The sequence below is a fragment of the Cibotium barometz genome, chromosome 48 (assembly GCF_041138505.1).
Source record: "Cibotium barometz isolate CiBa-2024 chromosome 48, ASM4113850v1, whole genome shotgun sequence".
NCBI lineage: Eukaryota > Viridiplantae > Streptophyta > Polypodiopsida > Cyatheales > Cibotiaceae > Cibotium > Cibotium barometz.
Genome location: NC_141093.1, coordinates 32,731,104 through 32,751,309, shown reverse-complemented (window position 1 = coordinate 32,751,309; position 20,206 = coordinate 32,731,104). Strand labels below are relative to the sequence as shown.

Below are 20,206 nucleotides of genomic sequence, written 5' to 3'. Positions count from 1 at the left end.
GCCTTGCTGTACTGATCCACATCCCTAATCTTGATTAAGAACATTGATGCTAATTAATGAGATAAGACATAGAAGAAGAGAGAGTCTTTAGTGTCAGGGTTTTCTTATATTACTATGGTACAAAAATGTAATTAGATGCTTGTGCATGATGTAGGCCCATGTCAGCCCCATAGGGGTGACCTAGGCCCCTTCTACATATGCTCTATTGGTGCTATGAGGGAATGCTTATGAAAATATTGAATGAACTTTTTGAATACTATTTTATGCTTATATATGAGTGAAAGGGGCTGGTTGGCCAGCTGCCATCAAGAGTCGGCCTGCTATGTGGACCTGAAAATGCCATAAAGCCTATATAAATTGATGTGCTTCTTGTGTGTGATGACCAACCTGCTACCAAGCCTAAGGTGACCTGGGCAACTGCTCCAAGGGTACCTGCAGGCTACCGACAACACCTATGGAAGTTGCCCACAAGGTGGTCCTATGATGATGATGATGTGCATGATGATTTGATGCTACTGAGATGATAGCAATGATGAAATTGATGTTGTAATGTTGCTGATGATGATGATGGTGCTACTTGTGCTGCTGATGATGCTTCTTCTGCTACTTGATTGCTAACTAATCAGGGATTATGTTCATGTTAAAGATTAGCCATGGCACGGACGTGCATGTGACACACACTTCTCACTCCACTAACATTGCCAAAACTGGGACGATGCCCCAGAATGGTTGGTATGATGATGAGTGCCATGATACTAGGGCACCCCTCAAACGGCAGGTAGAGTCAGGGGAGATCCACCCACAAGGCATGGAGATATCCACCCACAAGCCATGGAGATTGAACCATGCCCTTACCCTTGTAAGAGACGTGCATACGAGTACGAGATGGAGAAATAGTGGGAGTTCTACCAACTTTTCTTGAGCAACAACTTAGTTGAAGCCTGGAGGTGGTTTCGAGAACCCTGTCCACGCACTCCAATCATTGATCCATAGGTTTGGCACACCTTTTCTAATTCCCTCTATCATGTCCTAGATCAACCACCCCTCTCAACCACCACTAAAGCGTCGACCTACTAGCCCCACTCTCTTTACTACAGCCATGGTGGAGTCAGCTATTCGGAGGCTAAAACATGGGGATCTGAGGGGCAAGCACTTCTCATATACCCCAGATATAATCTCTCCTTTCATCACCCACCTATTTAATTGAGCACTTGTAGAGGGCTTCCCACCTACTTGGGCCACAAACATGATTACCCCAATCCATAAGACTGGCGACCCTATGGACCCCAGGAACTACATGACTATTATGGTTGGCCATGTATTGGCCAAACTCTATGGATCAGTATATTCGAGGTTGAGCTCAACACCGTAGCACAGAGGGAGGGCCTTCAATCCCTGTTTATGCAAAAATCAATCTACTCTGGATCATATCTTCACTTTATGGAGCCTCATTGAGCAGGCTAAGATAGAGGGGTGGTACCTTTATTGTTGCTTTATGGACTTCCGTAAAGCTTTTGATATTGTGCCCCAAGACATAATGCTTTAGAGACTTCAGGCTTTGGGGGCTCCCTCACAGATGGTTTGGGGGATTATAGCATTATATGAGAGGGACAGTATCCGACGAGACTATCCCCACTTGCCGGCTCATCATAATTTTTTTATTTGAATCATGTAAGATATATTTTTACATTTTAATATTTAAAAAAATGAATTATTCATATAAAATTTTTATGAAATGAGCTGATAGTGGGGATAGTCCTCGACCTGCTAGCTCATCATAATTTTTTTATTTGAATCATGCAAGATATACTTGTGCATTTTAAAATTTGTTTGAAAAATGAATTATTCATATAAAAAATTTATGATGAGCTTATGGAGGAACCATTCCTCCATAATCTCATCATAAAATTTTTATATGAATAATTCATTTTTTAAACAAATATTAAAATACACAAATATATCTTGCATGATTCATATAAAAAAATTATGATGAGCCGATGGTCGGGATAGTTCCTCTAGCAGAACTATCCCCACTGGCTCATCATAGTTTTTAAACAAATATTAAAATATGAAAACATATCTTGCATGATTCATATAAAACAATTATGATGAGCCATTAGTGGTGGGGATAGTTCTACCTGCTAGGAGTGGGGCAAAACTATACCCACCACCAACTCATACCACTAGCGAAACTATCCCCACTATCGGCTCATCATAATTTTAAAAAAATATGATGGGTCGGTGGTGGGGATATCTTTTCAAACAAATATTAAAATATGTAAATATATCTTGCATGGTTCTTGTATATATGGTTCTTATATATAGTTTTAAATGTATAGATAGTTCTTATATGAATATATATATATATATATATATATATATATATATATAGTTCTTATAATACATATACTCATTCTTTACTTCAACTATATTAAGAAAAAGTAATCTATATATATATATATAAACGATATATATTTAAGTAAACCATTATAGTAAACTTTATATATTTAAGTAAACTATATATATACTATTGTACTTTAGTATTCATAATGTTAAAAAAATAAATTTCAAATACTATATTTTTTTATATAAACTATGGTCCTGAATTCGAGTTGTGGACCTGCTAAAAGTAATGCCCTTTAAATGTTGTGCAAAATTATTTTTTTATAGCGAGATATAAATGTGTAAAAAGATATTTTTCATAAATGAGAATTATAAGAAGATGTTGTTCATTAAAGGAGACTTCCACTTCATAGAGTTGCAGCAGGTCCTATCAACTAAAAATTCTTTATGATTATTCTTTTAGACGATGTACCTACTAGGCATTCTGATTGCAAGAGCTTCTTTCTCTAAGAATTAATGGCTTCTTCTCCTAAGTTTTCGTCATGCAAGGCGCAAGTGATGAGTCATGCAGGGAAGGAGCTCATTGTTTTGGTGCGAGAAGAGTTGTCCTTTCTATCTGAGAAGAGCCCATGTGACAAGTTTAGGTATGAGGAGTGGAGTGTATCATTATATATATTTTTGATAATACTCAGGGTGACATGGTTTTTGCAAAATACTCCTAGGACAAACATTGAGGGTATGTGGGGGTTTGATTCTAAGCTTGCAATAGGGGAGTACATAATGATATATGGTAAAGAAAAAAATTTAACAGAAGTCAAGAAGGAATACATGGACATTGACTCAGATATTGAGATATTAGGTAGTTCTGTAGACTCTTCAAAGACACATTCAATTACAAAAAATCAACAATCATGGAGCAGTGTTTTGGTGATATTGAGGAGTCTCCCTTTTAGAAGTAAGCTTAAAGAGACTTTCAATATTGTGACCATCTCGACTACATTCTCTTATGTAAGTGTACTACCTCCCACTTTTGATGGAAACATTTTGAGTTTCCTCCTCAAAAAGAAGGAAAAATGATGCATGGAATGGAAACATCACATGGTCAACATTAATGGCAATAGTATGTGATGACACATACAACATTCCCAAGAATGGTTAGAAGGTCTTCATACACGGGACATATAGTTAGTGCAAATAAACTATGTCCATATTTCACTAGGACAAGAGAGAAAAATGAAATCAATGGAAAGGAAGGTTTACAAATGGGAGTTTGCTTCAATGTCTTCATTGCAAACTCAAGAGAAAATTATTGCATGCATGCTTGGATATGATTTACTATCACATTTCAAAGATAGAGGAAAAATCTTACAGTCATTGTGTTATTCATGTGGGGAATCATAACCATCCCTTGGCCTCAACACAGTCAGCTGAACAGAAAGAGGAGAAAGATATGAAGGTTAAACAGAAAGTCCACGATGATAACTCTTTGGGGGGACCAATTCATGTACAATGGAGGATAATAAAAGATTTCATCTTTGAAGGCATGCTTACAAGGGAGTCCTTGGATAGTAATTTCATGGATGAGGACTGCCTGCAAACAATTCCTACAAAGATCCAACCACTGGTCGACAAAAGAAGGTGGGATAAGTGCTTTCTTAAGTATGCATTTTATTTGTAGAATATTGAAATTGTATATTTTGACAATTTGTGTGCGTATATAGGGTTAGACGATGGGAGGAAAAGGAACTTGATTTGCATAAGTTAGGACCTGATGATCAATTTAGTATTATGGAAATAAAAAGAAGGTGCTCATATGAATACATCCACAATGTTCTTTTCTATGGTATGTTAGAAGATGAAGATCCAACAAGGTGCCATGTGTTTAAGATGTCAACAAAGGGGGTGGGATCAGGGGCAGAACTAGTCAAAAGGATGCAACTAAGAGGTGACTTGGAAAATGTTTGGGTTTTCTTTGATCATTGTCATAGAATATGTGGTTGGGCAACAATGGGAGCGTATGTATATGACCCATATATTCAAGAATTACTAACAATAGCTTGTGACTTCCAGGTTGAAGATGCTAATGCTCAGATTACATTTTGGAACATGTTGAATAGTGTCATGGAAAAGCAGGGATTTGGGAGGCCAAAATTTAGAGGGTTCCTGGCAGATGAGACATCTTTCAAACTGGAATGTAGTAAGGATTGTGTACAACACATGACCAGATTAGGAGAGACTATGTGAGTTACATTGGGAGCAAAGCGTGCTTCAACACATTCATGATTATATTAAGCCGCCCTTCCAAGAGGAACACAAGAGAAAGTGTAGACTATGGAAAAATGTGCCCTCTAAAGAAATGGCCGAAATAGAGTAATATGTTCTTCAAAAATGGTGGGAGGGTGAGCATGCTTACAATGGCGACTTTCCAAAACTGCAAACTTGGTTAAGATGGTGGCATGCATGTATGTCTCATTAGGGGGAGTTTATGAGAATGGTATGTATGGAATTGTTATGTATATGTTTGAATATAAAGGCAATGTTGTGGATTCTAATAAATTATTTCTTGTTTTCTTGGCTAGGGAATGGATGATCAATATGCTATTCCAAATGACTAATCTATTTGAGTCAATGTATGAGAGTTGATTGGTAGCAAATAAGCCAGAAAAAGAAAATAGGATTATATGAGGCATGTGTGGGTGATATGTCAGCGGCTCTTCTATAGTCATCAAAGTACACCGCATTATTGAGTGGACAACATATTGGTGGAGGTCCCTCTATGGAAGAACTAAAGAGAGCAGGTGAGTTAAATGTGATGAATAAAAGGTGCAAGAAAATTGTCAATCAAATCAATAAATCAGCAGTGTTGGGGGTTGTATTCGCTAGACTTCCCATACATGGGAACCTTGAGATAGCGAGAAAGAAAAGGGACAAGGCAATGGTAGAAGGGATTGATAGTTTGGATAGCCACAGGCTTGAATACATTCATGTGACAAACAGATTTAAGAAAGAAAGGTGATTTGGTTTCTATTGCAATCAAGGATACAAATAGGGAGCCAGAAGTGGTATAGGTGGAGACGAATGATGTGCTATGGACAATAAGATGATGCAAGCCATTTAGCAAGGCAAGGTGAAATGGATGTATTCTAGGAACAAATTCAAAATACAACGAGTATATTATAGCTATTCCCATTGCAAAAAATATAGGGGTTCCAGTTTTACAAGAAGGTGTAGTACTATGCAAGGTGTGAAAGAACAACAATTTTGGTTTTGTGCAAATAATGTATGCCACACATTGTCCCCTATGTCGTATGTTATTGGTGCACCACGAGCTGCACCTTGGGAATGGATTGTCGCGCTAGTAGTAGGTACTGGTTTGACTATGGAAGAAGTCTTGTTTTTTAGCAAGAGTGGATTTGTTTTTAGGAAGGAAAATGCAAAAATAAATGAAGAAAGAGGATCTAGTGTTAAGGATCCAATTGAAAAGCAACCTCAAACCACAACTGACATGCATGGAGGTTGAGAATGATAAGGTCTCTAACATTGCAAGATATAATAGAGAGCATGGAGGTGGGGGATAATGGAAAGATCATTAATTACAAGATGCAAATGAAAGGATCGATGGAGAAGAATAATACTTATGTGGTGAAGATTGCACACTTCCCTAACTACACCTATGATGATTGTCAATCATATCTCGCACATAGTGATAGTGAACATCTATGTGCTTTGTTCAGCCATGCATAAGTGGATTGTGTGCTATAGCAATAGCACTCTGATTGTCACATAAGATGCATGTCCCTCCATCTTGTCCATGAAGCATGCTACCAACAAGCCTCCTAAGCCATATTTACTCCTGTGTGGCTGGGAATAATTCCTTCTACTTCGCTTCACATGATGATGTGGATACCGTTGCTTCTTACTGCCCCATGAAACTACTGAAGAGCCAAGAAAGAAACAATACCCACTTGTTGACTTCCTATCCATCTTGTCTCCAACCCAATCCGAGTCACTGTATCCCACCAAGTATGGCTCATCCTCTCTGCCATAATGCATACTCAGTTGTAGTGTTCCCTTGATATAACGAAACACTCTCTTCGTAGTTGTCCAAGGTGATTGCTTTGGTCTGGCCATGTATCTGCTCAATTGTGATGCCGCGTATTTTATGTCAGGCTTGGTAAAACATAAGTAGAGCAAGGAGCCCACAACCTATCTATAGAGAGTAGGATATGCATCCTCCTCTTCATCACACAACTCCAATGTGTGTCCCACCTCCATCGGTGTCTTCAAAGGTTTACAATCCAGCATATTACACCTCTTTAGCAACCCCTATGCATACTTATGTTGTGACATGAATACCCCCTCATCCGTGTGCATAAACTGTATGCCCAAAAAGTAGTGAATCAATCCCATATCGGTAATGTCAAAAGACTTCTGCAAATCCCTCTTGACTGCTTCCACCCTTTCATCATTGTTGCCAATGACAATGATATCATCAACATATAGAACCACCAACACTACAACACCACCATCAATCAACACATAAAGAGTGCTCTCAGATGGACTCTCTTGGAATCCATGGTCAATGAAATGTACATGTATACACCCATAAAGCCTTCCTTAGTCTGCACACCTTGTACTCCGTACTCGATACTGCATAACCTAGTGGTTGCTCAACATATACTTCCTCTTTCACCTCTCCATTCAAGAATGCCATCTTGACATCAAGTTGGTGAATTTTCCAACCATTCATTGCAGCCAAAGAAGTAACCATACGGATTGTAGTCATTCGTGTGGTAGGTGCAAATGTCTGATCATAATCTAAACCATGCTTCTGCGCATAACCTTTCACAACCAATCATGCTTTGTATTTATCTATGTACCATTCGCCTTGTACTTCGTCTTATAGACCCATCATGTACCAATTACATTCTTTCCAATAGGCCTTTCCACACAAGATCCCAAGTGCAGTTCTTATTGATAGCATCCATCTCGGCCTGCATGGCCTCCAACCAATGTGCATAAATGCACGCTTCCTCATACCTGAGAGGATCCTTGGATTCCTTGATATCCAATAAGGCACACTCCATGGCATAATTAGTATGATCATGAGCTTTTTCTTCCTTAATCTGCTTTTTGCTCACCTCTTGTATGTCCCTGTAACGGCTCCTCTTGTTTGTTGTCCTTGATGGTTTTCACCACCCATCTAGGCATATATTTCCCTGGTGTACTACCATTTTCCTTGTTTCTAGCTTACACTTGTACATGCTCCTTTTCTTTGGCATTTTCTTCCAAGTCATGCCTCTTTGGCTCCTCATTGGCCAACAATGAAAGGATCATAGACATCATCCATTTTTTAGATTACCCAGTTCATCAAAGATAACATCCCTACTAATGAAAACCTTCCTCGCGCTAGGGTCATAGAGCGTGTAACATTTCCCATGGCTACGTAACCAACCATGATGCCTACATTTCCCATGGCTACGTAACCAACCATGATGCCTACAATGCTCTTGTCATCCAAATTCTTCCTCATGGGGTCCGGCACGCGTGCATAAGCCTTACTCTGCCGAAAACTTTGAGGTGTGACACATTAGGTTTCTTCACATGCAAAACCTCATATGGTGTCTTGTCCCTCAAGGCACATGTGGGACAGCTATTTGTAATATGTGCCACTGTGACAATAGCCTCTACCCACCATAAGTTGCGAGAGAGATCCCGTGCTTTCAACATCATGCGAGCCATCTCAACAAGTGTCATGTTCTCTCTCTGCAATTCCATTTTGTTGAGGACTATAAGCCAGAGTCTTCTCATGCTTCATCCCCCTATCACGCATGAACTTCTACATGTCATTGGAGAGGTATTCCCCCCCTCTCTGGTCTTAATGCCTTTAGCTTCTTCCCAAGTTGATTTTCACTCCAACCATACTTTGAACATGCCAAATACATCAGATTTGTCCTTGATTGGAAAGACCCAATTGAATCTCGAGCAATCATCGATGAAGGCTACAAAGTATTTTCACCCACCAATAGACACTGGAAATGGACCATCAACATCATTGTGAACCAACAATAATGCATTTCTGACGTTCACTTCTTTGTCAAGCTTCGGGAATGGCAATCTATGCATCTTGCCTCTCATGCATCCATTGCATGTCATGCTCATAAGCTTAATCTCAAGCAGGAGTTTAGCTAACCCCCTGACCATCTCATGCTTCTGCAAGTGCAACAGTCCATCATATGCAAGTGACTAAGCTGTGCGTGCCATAATGGCATCATATCATCATTCTTCACTGCCATAGAGTCGGAAAACAATTTAAGCTCAAGACAAAACATGCCTCCAGCATTACTTGCTATCGTCACAATAAGCTTCCCATCTCTATCTAGCAGTTGACAATCCATGTCCTCAATGTATACTCAAACTTTGATTTGAGTAAACCATCCACAGACACCAAATTGTTCTTCAAATCTTTTACATACAGTACATCATGCAATGCCAACTATCTCCCATTGGTAAGAGGCAACAAAACCTCACCCTTTCCCTTGATAGCATGCAAGGATTCATTTGCACAATTGCCCATTTCTCTTCATGTCAGTGAGACCACATCCATCGTATGGAACAAATGTCTGCATGGTGTCATGTGCTTAGTAGCACCACTATCAATGTACCAAGACAAATTAGTAGATATCCATGGCCTGAAAAGCAAATGTAGAACAAGTCTAGCATTAGACTCAACGGTCTTCTTTGTGTCCTTGGCCACATTGCCATGTGCCTTGCCTTTTCTCTTGTTCTTCCAGTCTCTTTCCATGTGCCCATGCTTCTTGCAATGAAAGCACTTGCCCTCCTCCTCAAGCTTCTTACGGCACTCATTGGCCCAATGACCTAGCTTGCCACAATGGTTGCACTTCCTGGATTTCTTGCCATCTTTCTCTTTTCTTTGTGAACTCGTGGAATCATATTCCTTCTTACTACTACGTGATGCATCCTCCGATCTCAGCTTATAACCCTGCGTAGGTTTCTTGTCTTTGCCCTTGTACCTACTCGCATAAGCTTGTTCCTGCTTGCCGTGAGAAACATGAAAGTTCTTCATGCGTTGCTCTTCCTCCTGAAGAAGCAACCTGACAACATGATCAAAGCTCGTCGCATCATTGGCTCTGAACTCATGAGCACTGTCACAAAAGTAGAGAATGACAGAGTAATGTTATTGAGCATAGTGGAAACCAAAGTCCTATTGTCTATGACCTCACCCTGTGAAGCTAACTGATCAACCAAATCACGAATTTTTGTGACATAATCTGTGACATTGTCACCCTTAAGCATGTCGGTGTCTTGGAACAACTTGTTCTGCAAATACATGATCTTGGCCTCATTCTTGACATGAAACATGCGAGCTAGAGTGTCCTATGTATCCTTGGCCACCTTGCACAACCTTATGTGAGTGATGACATTTCGCTTACAGCATAACGTGATCACAAACATAGCCTGACCATCTCTCCTATCCCACTTCTTCTGCTTATCTGTAGCTCCGACCATAGGCACTGGTGCAATAGCTGTCGTTAGCACGCCTCTCCTGTGTCCACGTGCAGGAGTTGTTGAGCTCTCTGACTCAACGATCGGTCTAATGTCATCATTGGAGACTATATCCCATAGGCCTTTGCCAACTAGTATGTTTTTGACCAATGAACGACCACAATGGGTAGTTCGATCCATCAAGTTTGTCCTCATTTTGCAAAATTGCATTGAACACAATAGACCCATCCTTTGCCATCGCATGAAGCGAAAAAACATAGCTAACAAAATGTGCACAAAATCCCCTAGAAATTGGCAACAAGCCATCACACAATGATGCACCAAAGTGCTTGCTCAAAGGGCCAATGCACATGAATAACTATCAAGCCTCGGGCATCAAAATCCCATCAAGAAACATCATTTTCTAGTCACTCACATGTGACAATTTCTTTCCAAGCATAAAAAATGGTAGTTAATGCCTCAACTATAAACCCGAAATGGCACTTAAGTTGAAATGCAGTAGGAATGGCGCTCATGCCAAAATGTAATTATTATGTGCATATACTAGGAGACTAACCCACATTAGGCTTGTGAGTATGGGAGCATGGGAACAAGCTCTAGTGGAGCATGGGTTAGGGCTAACCTTAGGGGTTGAGGTTAGGGTCAGGCATCCAAGGGTCACACATGAGAAATGGAGAGTCAAGAGTCACTTGAGGGCCCTCCTATATAATAGGGACATGGGACACATTCAAGGGATGTTTTCTTGTGTAGAGGATTGTATCTACTCTCATGTCATTTCACACTAGAGCTATGTGCTGCTAGAATGATGTCATATCTCTTGGTGGTATGGGACACCAAGGTAAGGAATGTGGTACTTCATTGTATTTATGTGTGCACCCTTGGGCTCGGGGGTGATCGAGTGGATGAGTTTATGCCTGGTTCATGTATGGTTATTAACTAGAGAGATCTTAGGATTTTTTAACAGCAATAGTGCCAACACGGCAATCATGCAATAGGCAACATGAGTCAAATATCAACTCTCCCATTGTCAAAGTATCCAGGCATAAATCGGCTTCAAGCCATCAATCGGCTTCAAGCCATCGGTCAAAATGCAATGTCCACTCTAATTGGCCTATAAGGCATCCACTGCAAGTATCCAAAACCTCAACGTAACCAAGCCGTCAAGTACATAAGAATGCCCAACAAGGCAATTATGTCAATGGTAAACCAATCCCTACAAATCAGTTGTATCGTGGTGTCTGAGATTTGTCCGACATCAAAACACAACAATCTGAGATTTGTCCGACATCAAAATACATCAATCTGTACACGGCGCCCTGCAATTGGGCTTTGCTCACTACTGGCCGCCCCCTGCTCATGCTTCACTTCTTAGTCATGGCCTGCAAATTGGCTTATGCAGCCCCTTCTAGTCGATTGAGTTGTTGCTATTTACCATGGCTGCACCTTGTTTCATCTTCTCTTACTACAGACGCAGAAAAGTACATAACCTCTTACCCGAGGTGTCTGTGAATGCTTCAGGTTGAAGCTCTCTCCTCCGCGCTACTGCAAATCACCTTCTCTTGCCAAGCCTCAATTAGCTTCAATCTGAAGCTCTCCCTCATGTGATCCACAAGCCCGACGTGACTGTTGGTGCTCTAATACCAAATGAAGATCGAAGTGCGATGCAGGAGTCCGATGGGTGGAAGAGCTCTCTCTCTATCTCTTCTCTATTATTTGTAGAATAAAAACTATAATAAAAGTACAACATGATAAGTGACCAGTCGTAAGTGGTGTCATACCGGTCATAAGTGTCTTAGGCGGTAGGATTTGACTAGACAACTTTAGACTCGGCCCATAAAGATATAATGGTAAGTGCATACCAGTTAACCCAACTCTCACGCCTATCTGGGCTCATCTTGGGCGCCCCATTCGAGCCTTGCAATGTCAGGACATGGTGTCTAAGAGTAAAGTCAGCCTACTCCATGTGTGGATTGTTATGAGATAATAGTCCAGTGTAACATGTACCCTGTTTGGCAGTTGCCATCTTTAAACTATCTAGCCACCTTCTTGTGAGAATATAGGGATGTCAGGTGCTACTCAACCATGACTACTCCAAGCCATCTTTAAACTATCTAGCCACCTTCCTGTGAGAATATAGGGATGTCAGGTGCTCGAGCTACTCAACCATGACTACTCCCCATAATGGGGGTCGTACAAACAAGAGCCAGCCAATACGTGGACAGTACAATAATATGACGATGGAGCATTGATATCCAACAAACGAGAACTCAAGCTAGCTTGTTGATTCCCACTAACTAACTAAGGAAGAAATGGATTACCGATTTCTACCTATATAAAGTGGAATCTATGACTTTAGCAGTAGACACCACCAAGGTTTCAACTACATATTATGAGGAACAATGAACAAAATCACTCATCTGATAATTCTTCATATTTATTCCTACTCAAATACAAAGTAACATCATTTTCAATCTTCTTTATGAAGCATTTCAATTGTTTTCCAAGTTAAACATACCAGGGTATCATCATGATCAATAATTGGACATAATTAATAAAAGAGTATTATGTCTAGTGCCCATGATATCCAAATGTCCACCATTAGCATTTCTATGTATCATGCTGTCTAGTTCCAAATGTGTGAACATAAGGCCTCAAGTGTGGATAGAGATAAGTGCAATTCATTCATTTCGTTCATAGCGTTACAATCATCCATGCTCAGCTACGCCTCTTACCCCTACTCTCAGTCGTCGTCTTCTTCTTCGTCCCCATCCCGCTCCTCTTCGCCCCTCGATTGGGCGGAGTGGGTGCCCGAATGCCTGCAGCCGGCCATCGCCATAGCCAGCGAGATGACCTACCATCAGCAAAGCCACCACAATGAAGAAGAAGGGGAAGAGGAAGACGAAGATCAGGAGACCTCTGCATCTGCAGGGGAAGGAGAAGAAGAAGAACAGGGAGCCCACCAGGAAGAAGACATGGACCTGCTCAGCGATCACTATGAGTTTTCGCAGTTGGATCGCCATATCCTGCACCACCACTACCGCCATAATCAACAACAGCAACAGCAAGACCATCAGCATCAGAGTCAACTGAACAGATCCATGGCCTGCCTTTCCTGCAAGGAGAACTACACTCCACGCACAGCGGGGACCTGCCGTGAGTGTTATGATGAAGCTTCAGAAACAGAGGAGGCTCTGAAGAAGGAGATCGAGGAGCTCCATGCCCGCATCGCCTTCCTGAAAGCTTGGGCGCCCGAGGCCATGGATGAAGACTGTGCTGACATTGTGCTGGAATGCTCTGATGGATCCAAAATTAGGGCTCACCGTGCTGTTTTGGTAAGCTTTTCAATCCATGTATGTATGGGGTTCTTTTATATGGAGATGGGCGGTCTAGTTCATAGAAAAGGTGAAGCCAACCGAGCTGGACAGCTTTGCGTTAAATTGCACGTAGCATTAATTACATTCACAATTGGTGTGGGCAGTCTACGGTTGCCTGATCTGACTGCCTTGCACTAATAACCTCTTTTGTCTCTTAATTTAGGGCTCATAACATGGGTTGCTAGTTTTGATTAACCACTAACCCTAACGAGCAACTTAGCATGACACATGCATCTAATGACTGGGGATGATGCATGATATCATGCATCTAATGACTGGGGGATGATACATTCACAATTGGTGTGGGCAGTCTACGGTTGCCTGATCTGACTGCCTTGCACTAATAACCTCTTTTGTCTCTTAATTTAGGGCTCACAACATGGGTTGCTAGTTTTGATTAACCACTAACCCTAACTAGCAACTTAGCATGACACATGCATCTAATGACTGGGGATGATGCATGATATCATGCATAAATTGTGATTAAAGAACAAATGCTTCTACCACAGTACTTGTCATTGTCCCCCACCGTGCCCACATGTTCCTATATCTTTTACCACCAGCATATGGTGGTTTGGAACGACCATCAGCAGGAACAGGCTTGGTTCCCACCTAGCCGGTCCTGGCTGGGAATGGCTGGCTGCAGGTCATTCCCTACCTCTTGATGGTTGCATCTCATCTCGTAGTCTTGCAGAAACATAAGGAATTAGAATTTTTTCCCAGTCACTGCTGTCATTTAGGCAGGAAGGAAAGAACTGATAAAATAGGTGGAGTCTGACAGGTTCACCATAACAATTCACATACCGGGTCCCGGCTGTCCAGACTCCAAAGCCCAGGGTCAAAGCTCTTAGAACAAATGTTTCACCTTTTACGAGCTAACAATCATCTGTGATTTGAACCTGCTAGAATGCAATGATACTGCTGCAATCTGATAGTAAACTGGTATTCTTCAGCTTCTTTTTTGCATTATTATGCGCTGCATTTTTAGCCTGCTTCTGGGCTAAGCTTTATGTGCTAGAAGGTGGAGAGTGAATGCCGAAAGGGGAGGGGGTTGGGGATGCACCATAGTTGCAGGGGAACGCCATTTCTCCACCTAAAAGCGGGGAAACATGAAACTAGATACCATGATACGTGCACCCTAGGGACATGAATTTCTTACAACAAGTTTGAAGGAAAATGTGATACTCATCCATCTTCCCATGAGTATATGGCTAGTGCTAGACAAGTGTAAGTTCCTAAAAGGTAGGAAAGATGGCCATTTAGTGATTAGTAAGCTATGGGTATGCATAAGGGTGAAACATCAAGGAAGTGGAGTACTAAAGTCATGGAAGACACTGGCCCATAGAATAGGGGCAGACTATGGTTGATAAGGCAAATTTTTTGATAGGAGGAACAAAACCTTTCATTCCTTTGGTTCTTTTTGTGGGAGAAATAGCACCCTACTGGATTTTTGAAAGCCTTTGTTTTCCCTTTTTATTTAGGTGCTCTCTGCTTCTGAAAACTTCTTTTTTTTTGGGCATTCAGATAAGTCGATCTTCAGTTTTCAAGGCTATGCTGGAGATTAAAATGGAAGAAAGCAGGACCAACACCATCAAGATCACCGACTTTGCCTATGAAGTTTTGAGACTTTTCATACACTACCTGTATACAGCTGAAATATACCCCGAGTCTTTGGATGAATGTGCATTTGATCTGCTGGCGCTGGCTGAGAAGTACAATGTGAATCAGCTGAAGTCCGTGTGCGAACGGTACATGATCTCAAAGGTGAACAGTGGGAACGCATTGTCCAACTTTGAATATGCCAGCCTACATGGGGCTAAGACCTTGAAGGAAGCTGCACTAAGTACCATCATGGAAAATATCCAAGAACTTCCTGCAAAGAACGAGTACCAAGATCTGGTAAACAGAGATGCAAAGCTGGTTGTGGAGATATTTGAGGCTTACTTAGCAAAGCAAAGGGTGAAAAGTCTGGCTCAATGATTGTGTATGTTTTTTGGAGTAGTCTGATTGTGCTCTTAGCACGTAACTCTGCAGGGCTGATTAGAGATGCTGTGATTGGGTGGGTTATTGTGTGGTTCTGAATAGGTTTGGATGGTTTTTGATTCCTTAATTGGTGGATGATCAAGGGGATTAGGTGGGGTGGCAGCTATGAAGTCTTCAATTGATGGCTGGTTTTGGATCTGCTGGGAAGAATCAAGGCACAAACAAGGCTGTCATGTAAAGAATGTTGCAAGTGCAAGGGTAAGTGTGGACAAGGCTGTATTTTTGTAGATCTGGCTGCCCTGTGTTTTCTTACATGCATATGGATCAGCATATTACACAAACAATGGTGATTGAGGTCTCAATGGATGCATTATTTTGTTGGGCTTTTTTAATCACATGGTCTGCTGTGAGTTTCGGCTCACATAAAAAACTCCATCCCTTTTTGTAAGGTGAGCTTACCAAGGGTAAGTGCTTGGGAGGGCAGGACAAATGCTTACCTGTTCATGCAAGGTAAGTGTTGCTGTACCCACCCTGCTGGTGTACCCACCCTGCTGGTGGTCCTATTCTACTGAAAATGTCATGACATAAATTGTACATTGTTAGTGGGTTGGTTTTTTTGTTTCATCACATGCGTCTTTTGTCAAGATTTGCAAATATACTTGTGTGATACTTGTAGATACATACTGCAGCCTGCCATGGATATGATAAGAATGCCTCACATTATATAACTAAAGACTAGTTCATAGATAGTCTGGTCATTGTACGAGTAGAAATGTGTTTATGCCTCGGTTTAGTAGTATTATTCTTTTACATCTTCACAAGGGGCCAGAAGATCATGAGAAGATCTGTGCTGTGTTAAGTAATAGCCGTTGTATTTTCTGGATTTTGAGTGGTTAGGATGTTAGAAAACAAAACATGGGGAGCTTGTAAGCCCACATTCTTTTTAGTTTTAGTGTGGTGTGTGTTTGGATGTCCCTATTTTTCACCCCCCTGTTCACGTGCATATGCATGTTTACAATGGTTTTGTTATTGTTTACTCCTCTCTCTCTCTCTTTCTCTCTCTCATTCTCATGCTTTTGCCTGTATCTTCCACATTTTAATTTTACTTGGTAAACATTGGATCAAAATTCATAAGAAGTTTGGGGTGGAATTTAGATGCACGGAATTGACCCCAAAAAAAAAGGCACTCCAAAGAAAAATGGAAGCTATACAAAAGCCCCTAAAAGTCACAAAACTGACTGTTAAAATGCCGCATGGAATACTGAGTTGGTTGGATTGGAGAATACAAAGATTTAACTAAAGTCAAACATTCCTGAAAACACATAATAAATGACAATCGGTCTAATAGCAAAAAATGGAATAATAAAAAAGTGTTTTTTAATGACAAGCTACTTTTCCTTTGAAGAGGCTGCTTTGGTGGATTCCTCTTTTGCTACAAGACGGTTCTTCATTGCAATAGCAAGAGCAAAACACATTAAATGAGCTAAATCGTTTTTCGTTCTCCAATCATCACGAAGCCCAAGGCTCTCATCATTAGAAGTTCTTTGTTTGGTTATTGGATATGCACAAATAGTAGAGCTACTATAAATGCATTCCATGAAGAGCAAGATATCCATCAAATTCGATTGGCCATACTCATTTAAAGGTTTTTGTTGGTTCTCACCAAGCTTGAAACTTGAACGTTGCAATGGGCATCAAAGCCATTTTGGGTGAAGGCTTCCACTAAAAAGAAGCTTGCAAATAAAGGCCACAAAAGAAAATTTTCTTTAATAGTGGCTTCAAATGAAGGTCAAGATAGCACCTAGGTCTTCAATTTTGAAAATTTTGAAGCTTAGGACAAGGTTGCAAATTTCAGGCCTAGTTCTCATGCATGTGACTATTGTGTCGAAAAACTATTTTGTGGCTTGAAGCCATTTCATGTTGATAACTACATCCAATTTCTTGAAGAGCTTGAGGTAGAGGAGGGTTTTAGGGTTGCAACTCCATTCAGAGAGTTTTAGGAAATTAAGTCTCTTCTTGTTGCAACTCATTTGGAAAAGGGAAACCCATTCACAGGGTGAAGCAAGAAAATTAAGAAGTGATGATGTAACTATGAGTGAAGAGAATGAGATTTTGTCTTGTAGAAATCTACATGTACAATTGATTTTTTCAAAAGAAGAGTTTTGTTATGGATGAATAAGGTGGCCATGATATGGACTACCATTCACAAGTATGGACGCCAATAAATTATTGATATGATCTCTAAATATAATGTAAGAGCTACTAATCAAAGGATATTCTTATAATCATGAATTAGGCTAGGCTGCCATGTAATGCAATAAGTATTCTTTAAGCGCTATTATGAATTTAAGTTTGATGCATGCATGAATTGCCTTTCGATTCAAGTGTGTGAAATGCCATGGAGAATGTTCTAGCACATGGGTCCTATATTGGGTGTGATAGAAAATTTGAAATTGAATTAGGAAGGTTCTTCTCTTGAATACAAACTAGATACGAGGGATCTTGTGAATGAAATATTTTGATCAATAATTATTCCATGAAGGTTTAACACATGGAGGCTTTGAACAAGCTAGGTGGAATATAGTGCATACAAAATCATGCAAACAACTACACGTGTTTCATTAAACTAATGGGCTAAATGTATGACGATCCTTTTTATTTTAAGCATGTGGACAATTTAACAAGTTGGTTTTGTCTCAAGTATAATATCCATTGAACTAACATGAAACATTTTGATTAAGCACCATATTGTGTGCATGCAATTCATCTTTGGGCCAATAAAATGAGCCTCCATGATCCACACCCTATTCATCTCCACACCCTATTCATCTCCATGGCATCCACTTAGTCCCACTCCACTCAAGCGAGAGAAAGTCTCATTGAAGGAACCTTAGTAGAGGAGGAAGCTCACATTATTGAACTTACAATAGGGCCCCATTATGATTCCTACATTGGCAAGTCAAAAAAACACATATAGTAATTGATTCACCAATTCGTTGGGGAGTTTGATCGCTTGAAAAAGGGAACTTGACTTGCTTCACCTTGAAGCCAAGTCTATTTAACATGACACTAATCTTATGAGCCATAAAAGTGGCTTCAACTAGAAAAAATGACCTAAGATCCCATTATGATTCCTACATTAAAAGCACATAAAGCAATTGGTTCACCAATAGTGGAGTTGACCTCTTGAAGAAAGGACCTTTACTTGCTCAACCTTAAGTCAAGTCTATTTAACACATCAGTACTCTTATAATTGAGTCATGAAGTGGCTTCAAATTACTCAAGATTGATTTTCAAAATTTTAAGAATTGAAAGTTAAATAAACTCAAAAAGGTAAGAAATTATTCATTGTGCTTATTTAGTATGTATCTACACTCATTAAGAAAAAACATGCACTTGGTACATTTATGAAATTTTAAAAATAGCTTAAAATATGTAAATGTAATAGCCTCTCTTCCTAGAAGAAGTATGAAAAAAGTTACATCTTTAACATATGAAACATGTGCCAATGATTTGTCTACACGAACAAATTTTTATTTTATATTTATAGCATTTTAAGTTAAGGTGTTGTCAAAGCGAAACTCAAGAATCAAAACTTTTTTGCAAAAAAGTGTGTAGATAACAACCAAGGAAAAGTATACTTCTAAAACTCATTTGGTACTTTATATTATTTTTCAACTACTATCTTGTATCAATTGACCGTATTTCCATAAAAGGAATTTCTTTGTTTTTCCATAGGAGGAGTTCCTTGAGACTATTACATGTAAAATATCTATCCTTAACAATGGGTTTGGAACTTCATGTTGAAGAAATGGACTAAAAGAAAAGTTGGAAATACTATAGGACACATGTACTTTGTGGCTCCTTCAGCAAGGTGAGACATACTATATTCGCCTACTTCTGACAATATGCAAAGGATCAAGTCATTTGAAGATTTGCATTCTCTCAATGGTTACGTCTATCCTTCCTTCAAGGCAGCTTGCATTTATAGAGGGATACTGGAAGATGATTTTGAATGGGTTGCATGTATGGAGGAAGCATCATCGATGCAAAATGCCTCACAGTTGAGATGTCTCATTGGTACTATATTGTTGTTTTGTGAGCCTTCCTATCCAGGAATATTGTGGAAGAGATTTTGAGAAGCAATGATATAATATTTTCTATTCCAATTATTAAGAAGCAGGTGTCAGTTTATTGATATTAAACAATCGGCTGAAACTCATGCACTGCTGCATTTAGAAGAAATTCTTTGTGCTCAGAGACAGACATTGGCAGATTTTGAAGGAATGCATGAACTAAACGAAACTAGTTTTATGAAGTCTTGGGTGGAAAAACCGATTGCTTTTGGAGGAGAGAGCTTTTGATATTCTCAAACAATCAAACTTGTCAAGTGCTATGGAGTCAACATTAACAGATAGCCAGTGTATTGCTTTCGAAGCTCTAATGCGTGCAGTTGCACAGATGCATGTGACATTTTTTATCTGGATGGTTCAGGGGGGTCGAGCAAGACATTTGTATAATTACTTTCTTGCGCGATTACGTGGACAAAGGCATGTTGCTCTGGCCACTGTATCGTCATGTATTAAACTTCTCTGCTCTTCGCGAATGAACGTACTGCACATTCTAGATTCAAGAAATCTCTGGAGCTAAATAATTTTTCAACTTGTAAAATCTGTGTACATGGACAACTTGTAGAGGTTTTGAGAGTTTGTAAGCTCATTATTTAGGATGAGGCTCCAACGATTCATCATTATGCTTTTGAAGCATTGGATAGGACCTTACAAGATGTATTGTTCTCAGATAAGCCATTTGGTGAAAAGGTTATATTACTAGGGGAAGATTTTAGACAAATCTTGCCTGTTATTATGAAGGGGAGACGTGAGGATATTGTTAATGCAGTATTGTGTCGTTCCTTTTTATGGAACTCTATCAACGTTCTAAAGTTGATTGAAAATATGCATATTCAATCAAGCAATAGT

General features: G+C 40.0%; 1 protein-coding gene across 1 annotated transcript; it reads left to right on the top strand.

Moving 5' to 3' along the window:
• The first annotated feature begins 12,539 nt into the window (after positions 1–12,539).
• Positions 12,540–15,858, top strand: LOC147611087 (BTB/POZ domain-containing protein At4g08455-like). The gene is made up of 2 exons (XM_086785736.1): positions 12,540–13,202; positions 14,769–15,858. Exons 1-2 carry the CDS (start codon positions 12,582–12,584, stop codon positions 15,222–15,224), a joined length of 1,077 nt encoding a protein of 358 aa, XP_086641862.1. The 5' UTR covers positions 12,540–12,581; the 3' UTR covers positions 15,225–15,858.
• The last annotated feature ends 4,348 nt before the right edge of the window (positions 15,859–20,206 follow it).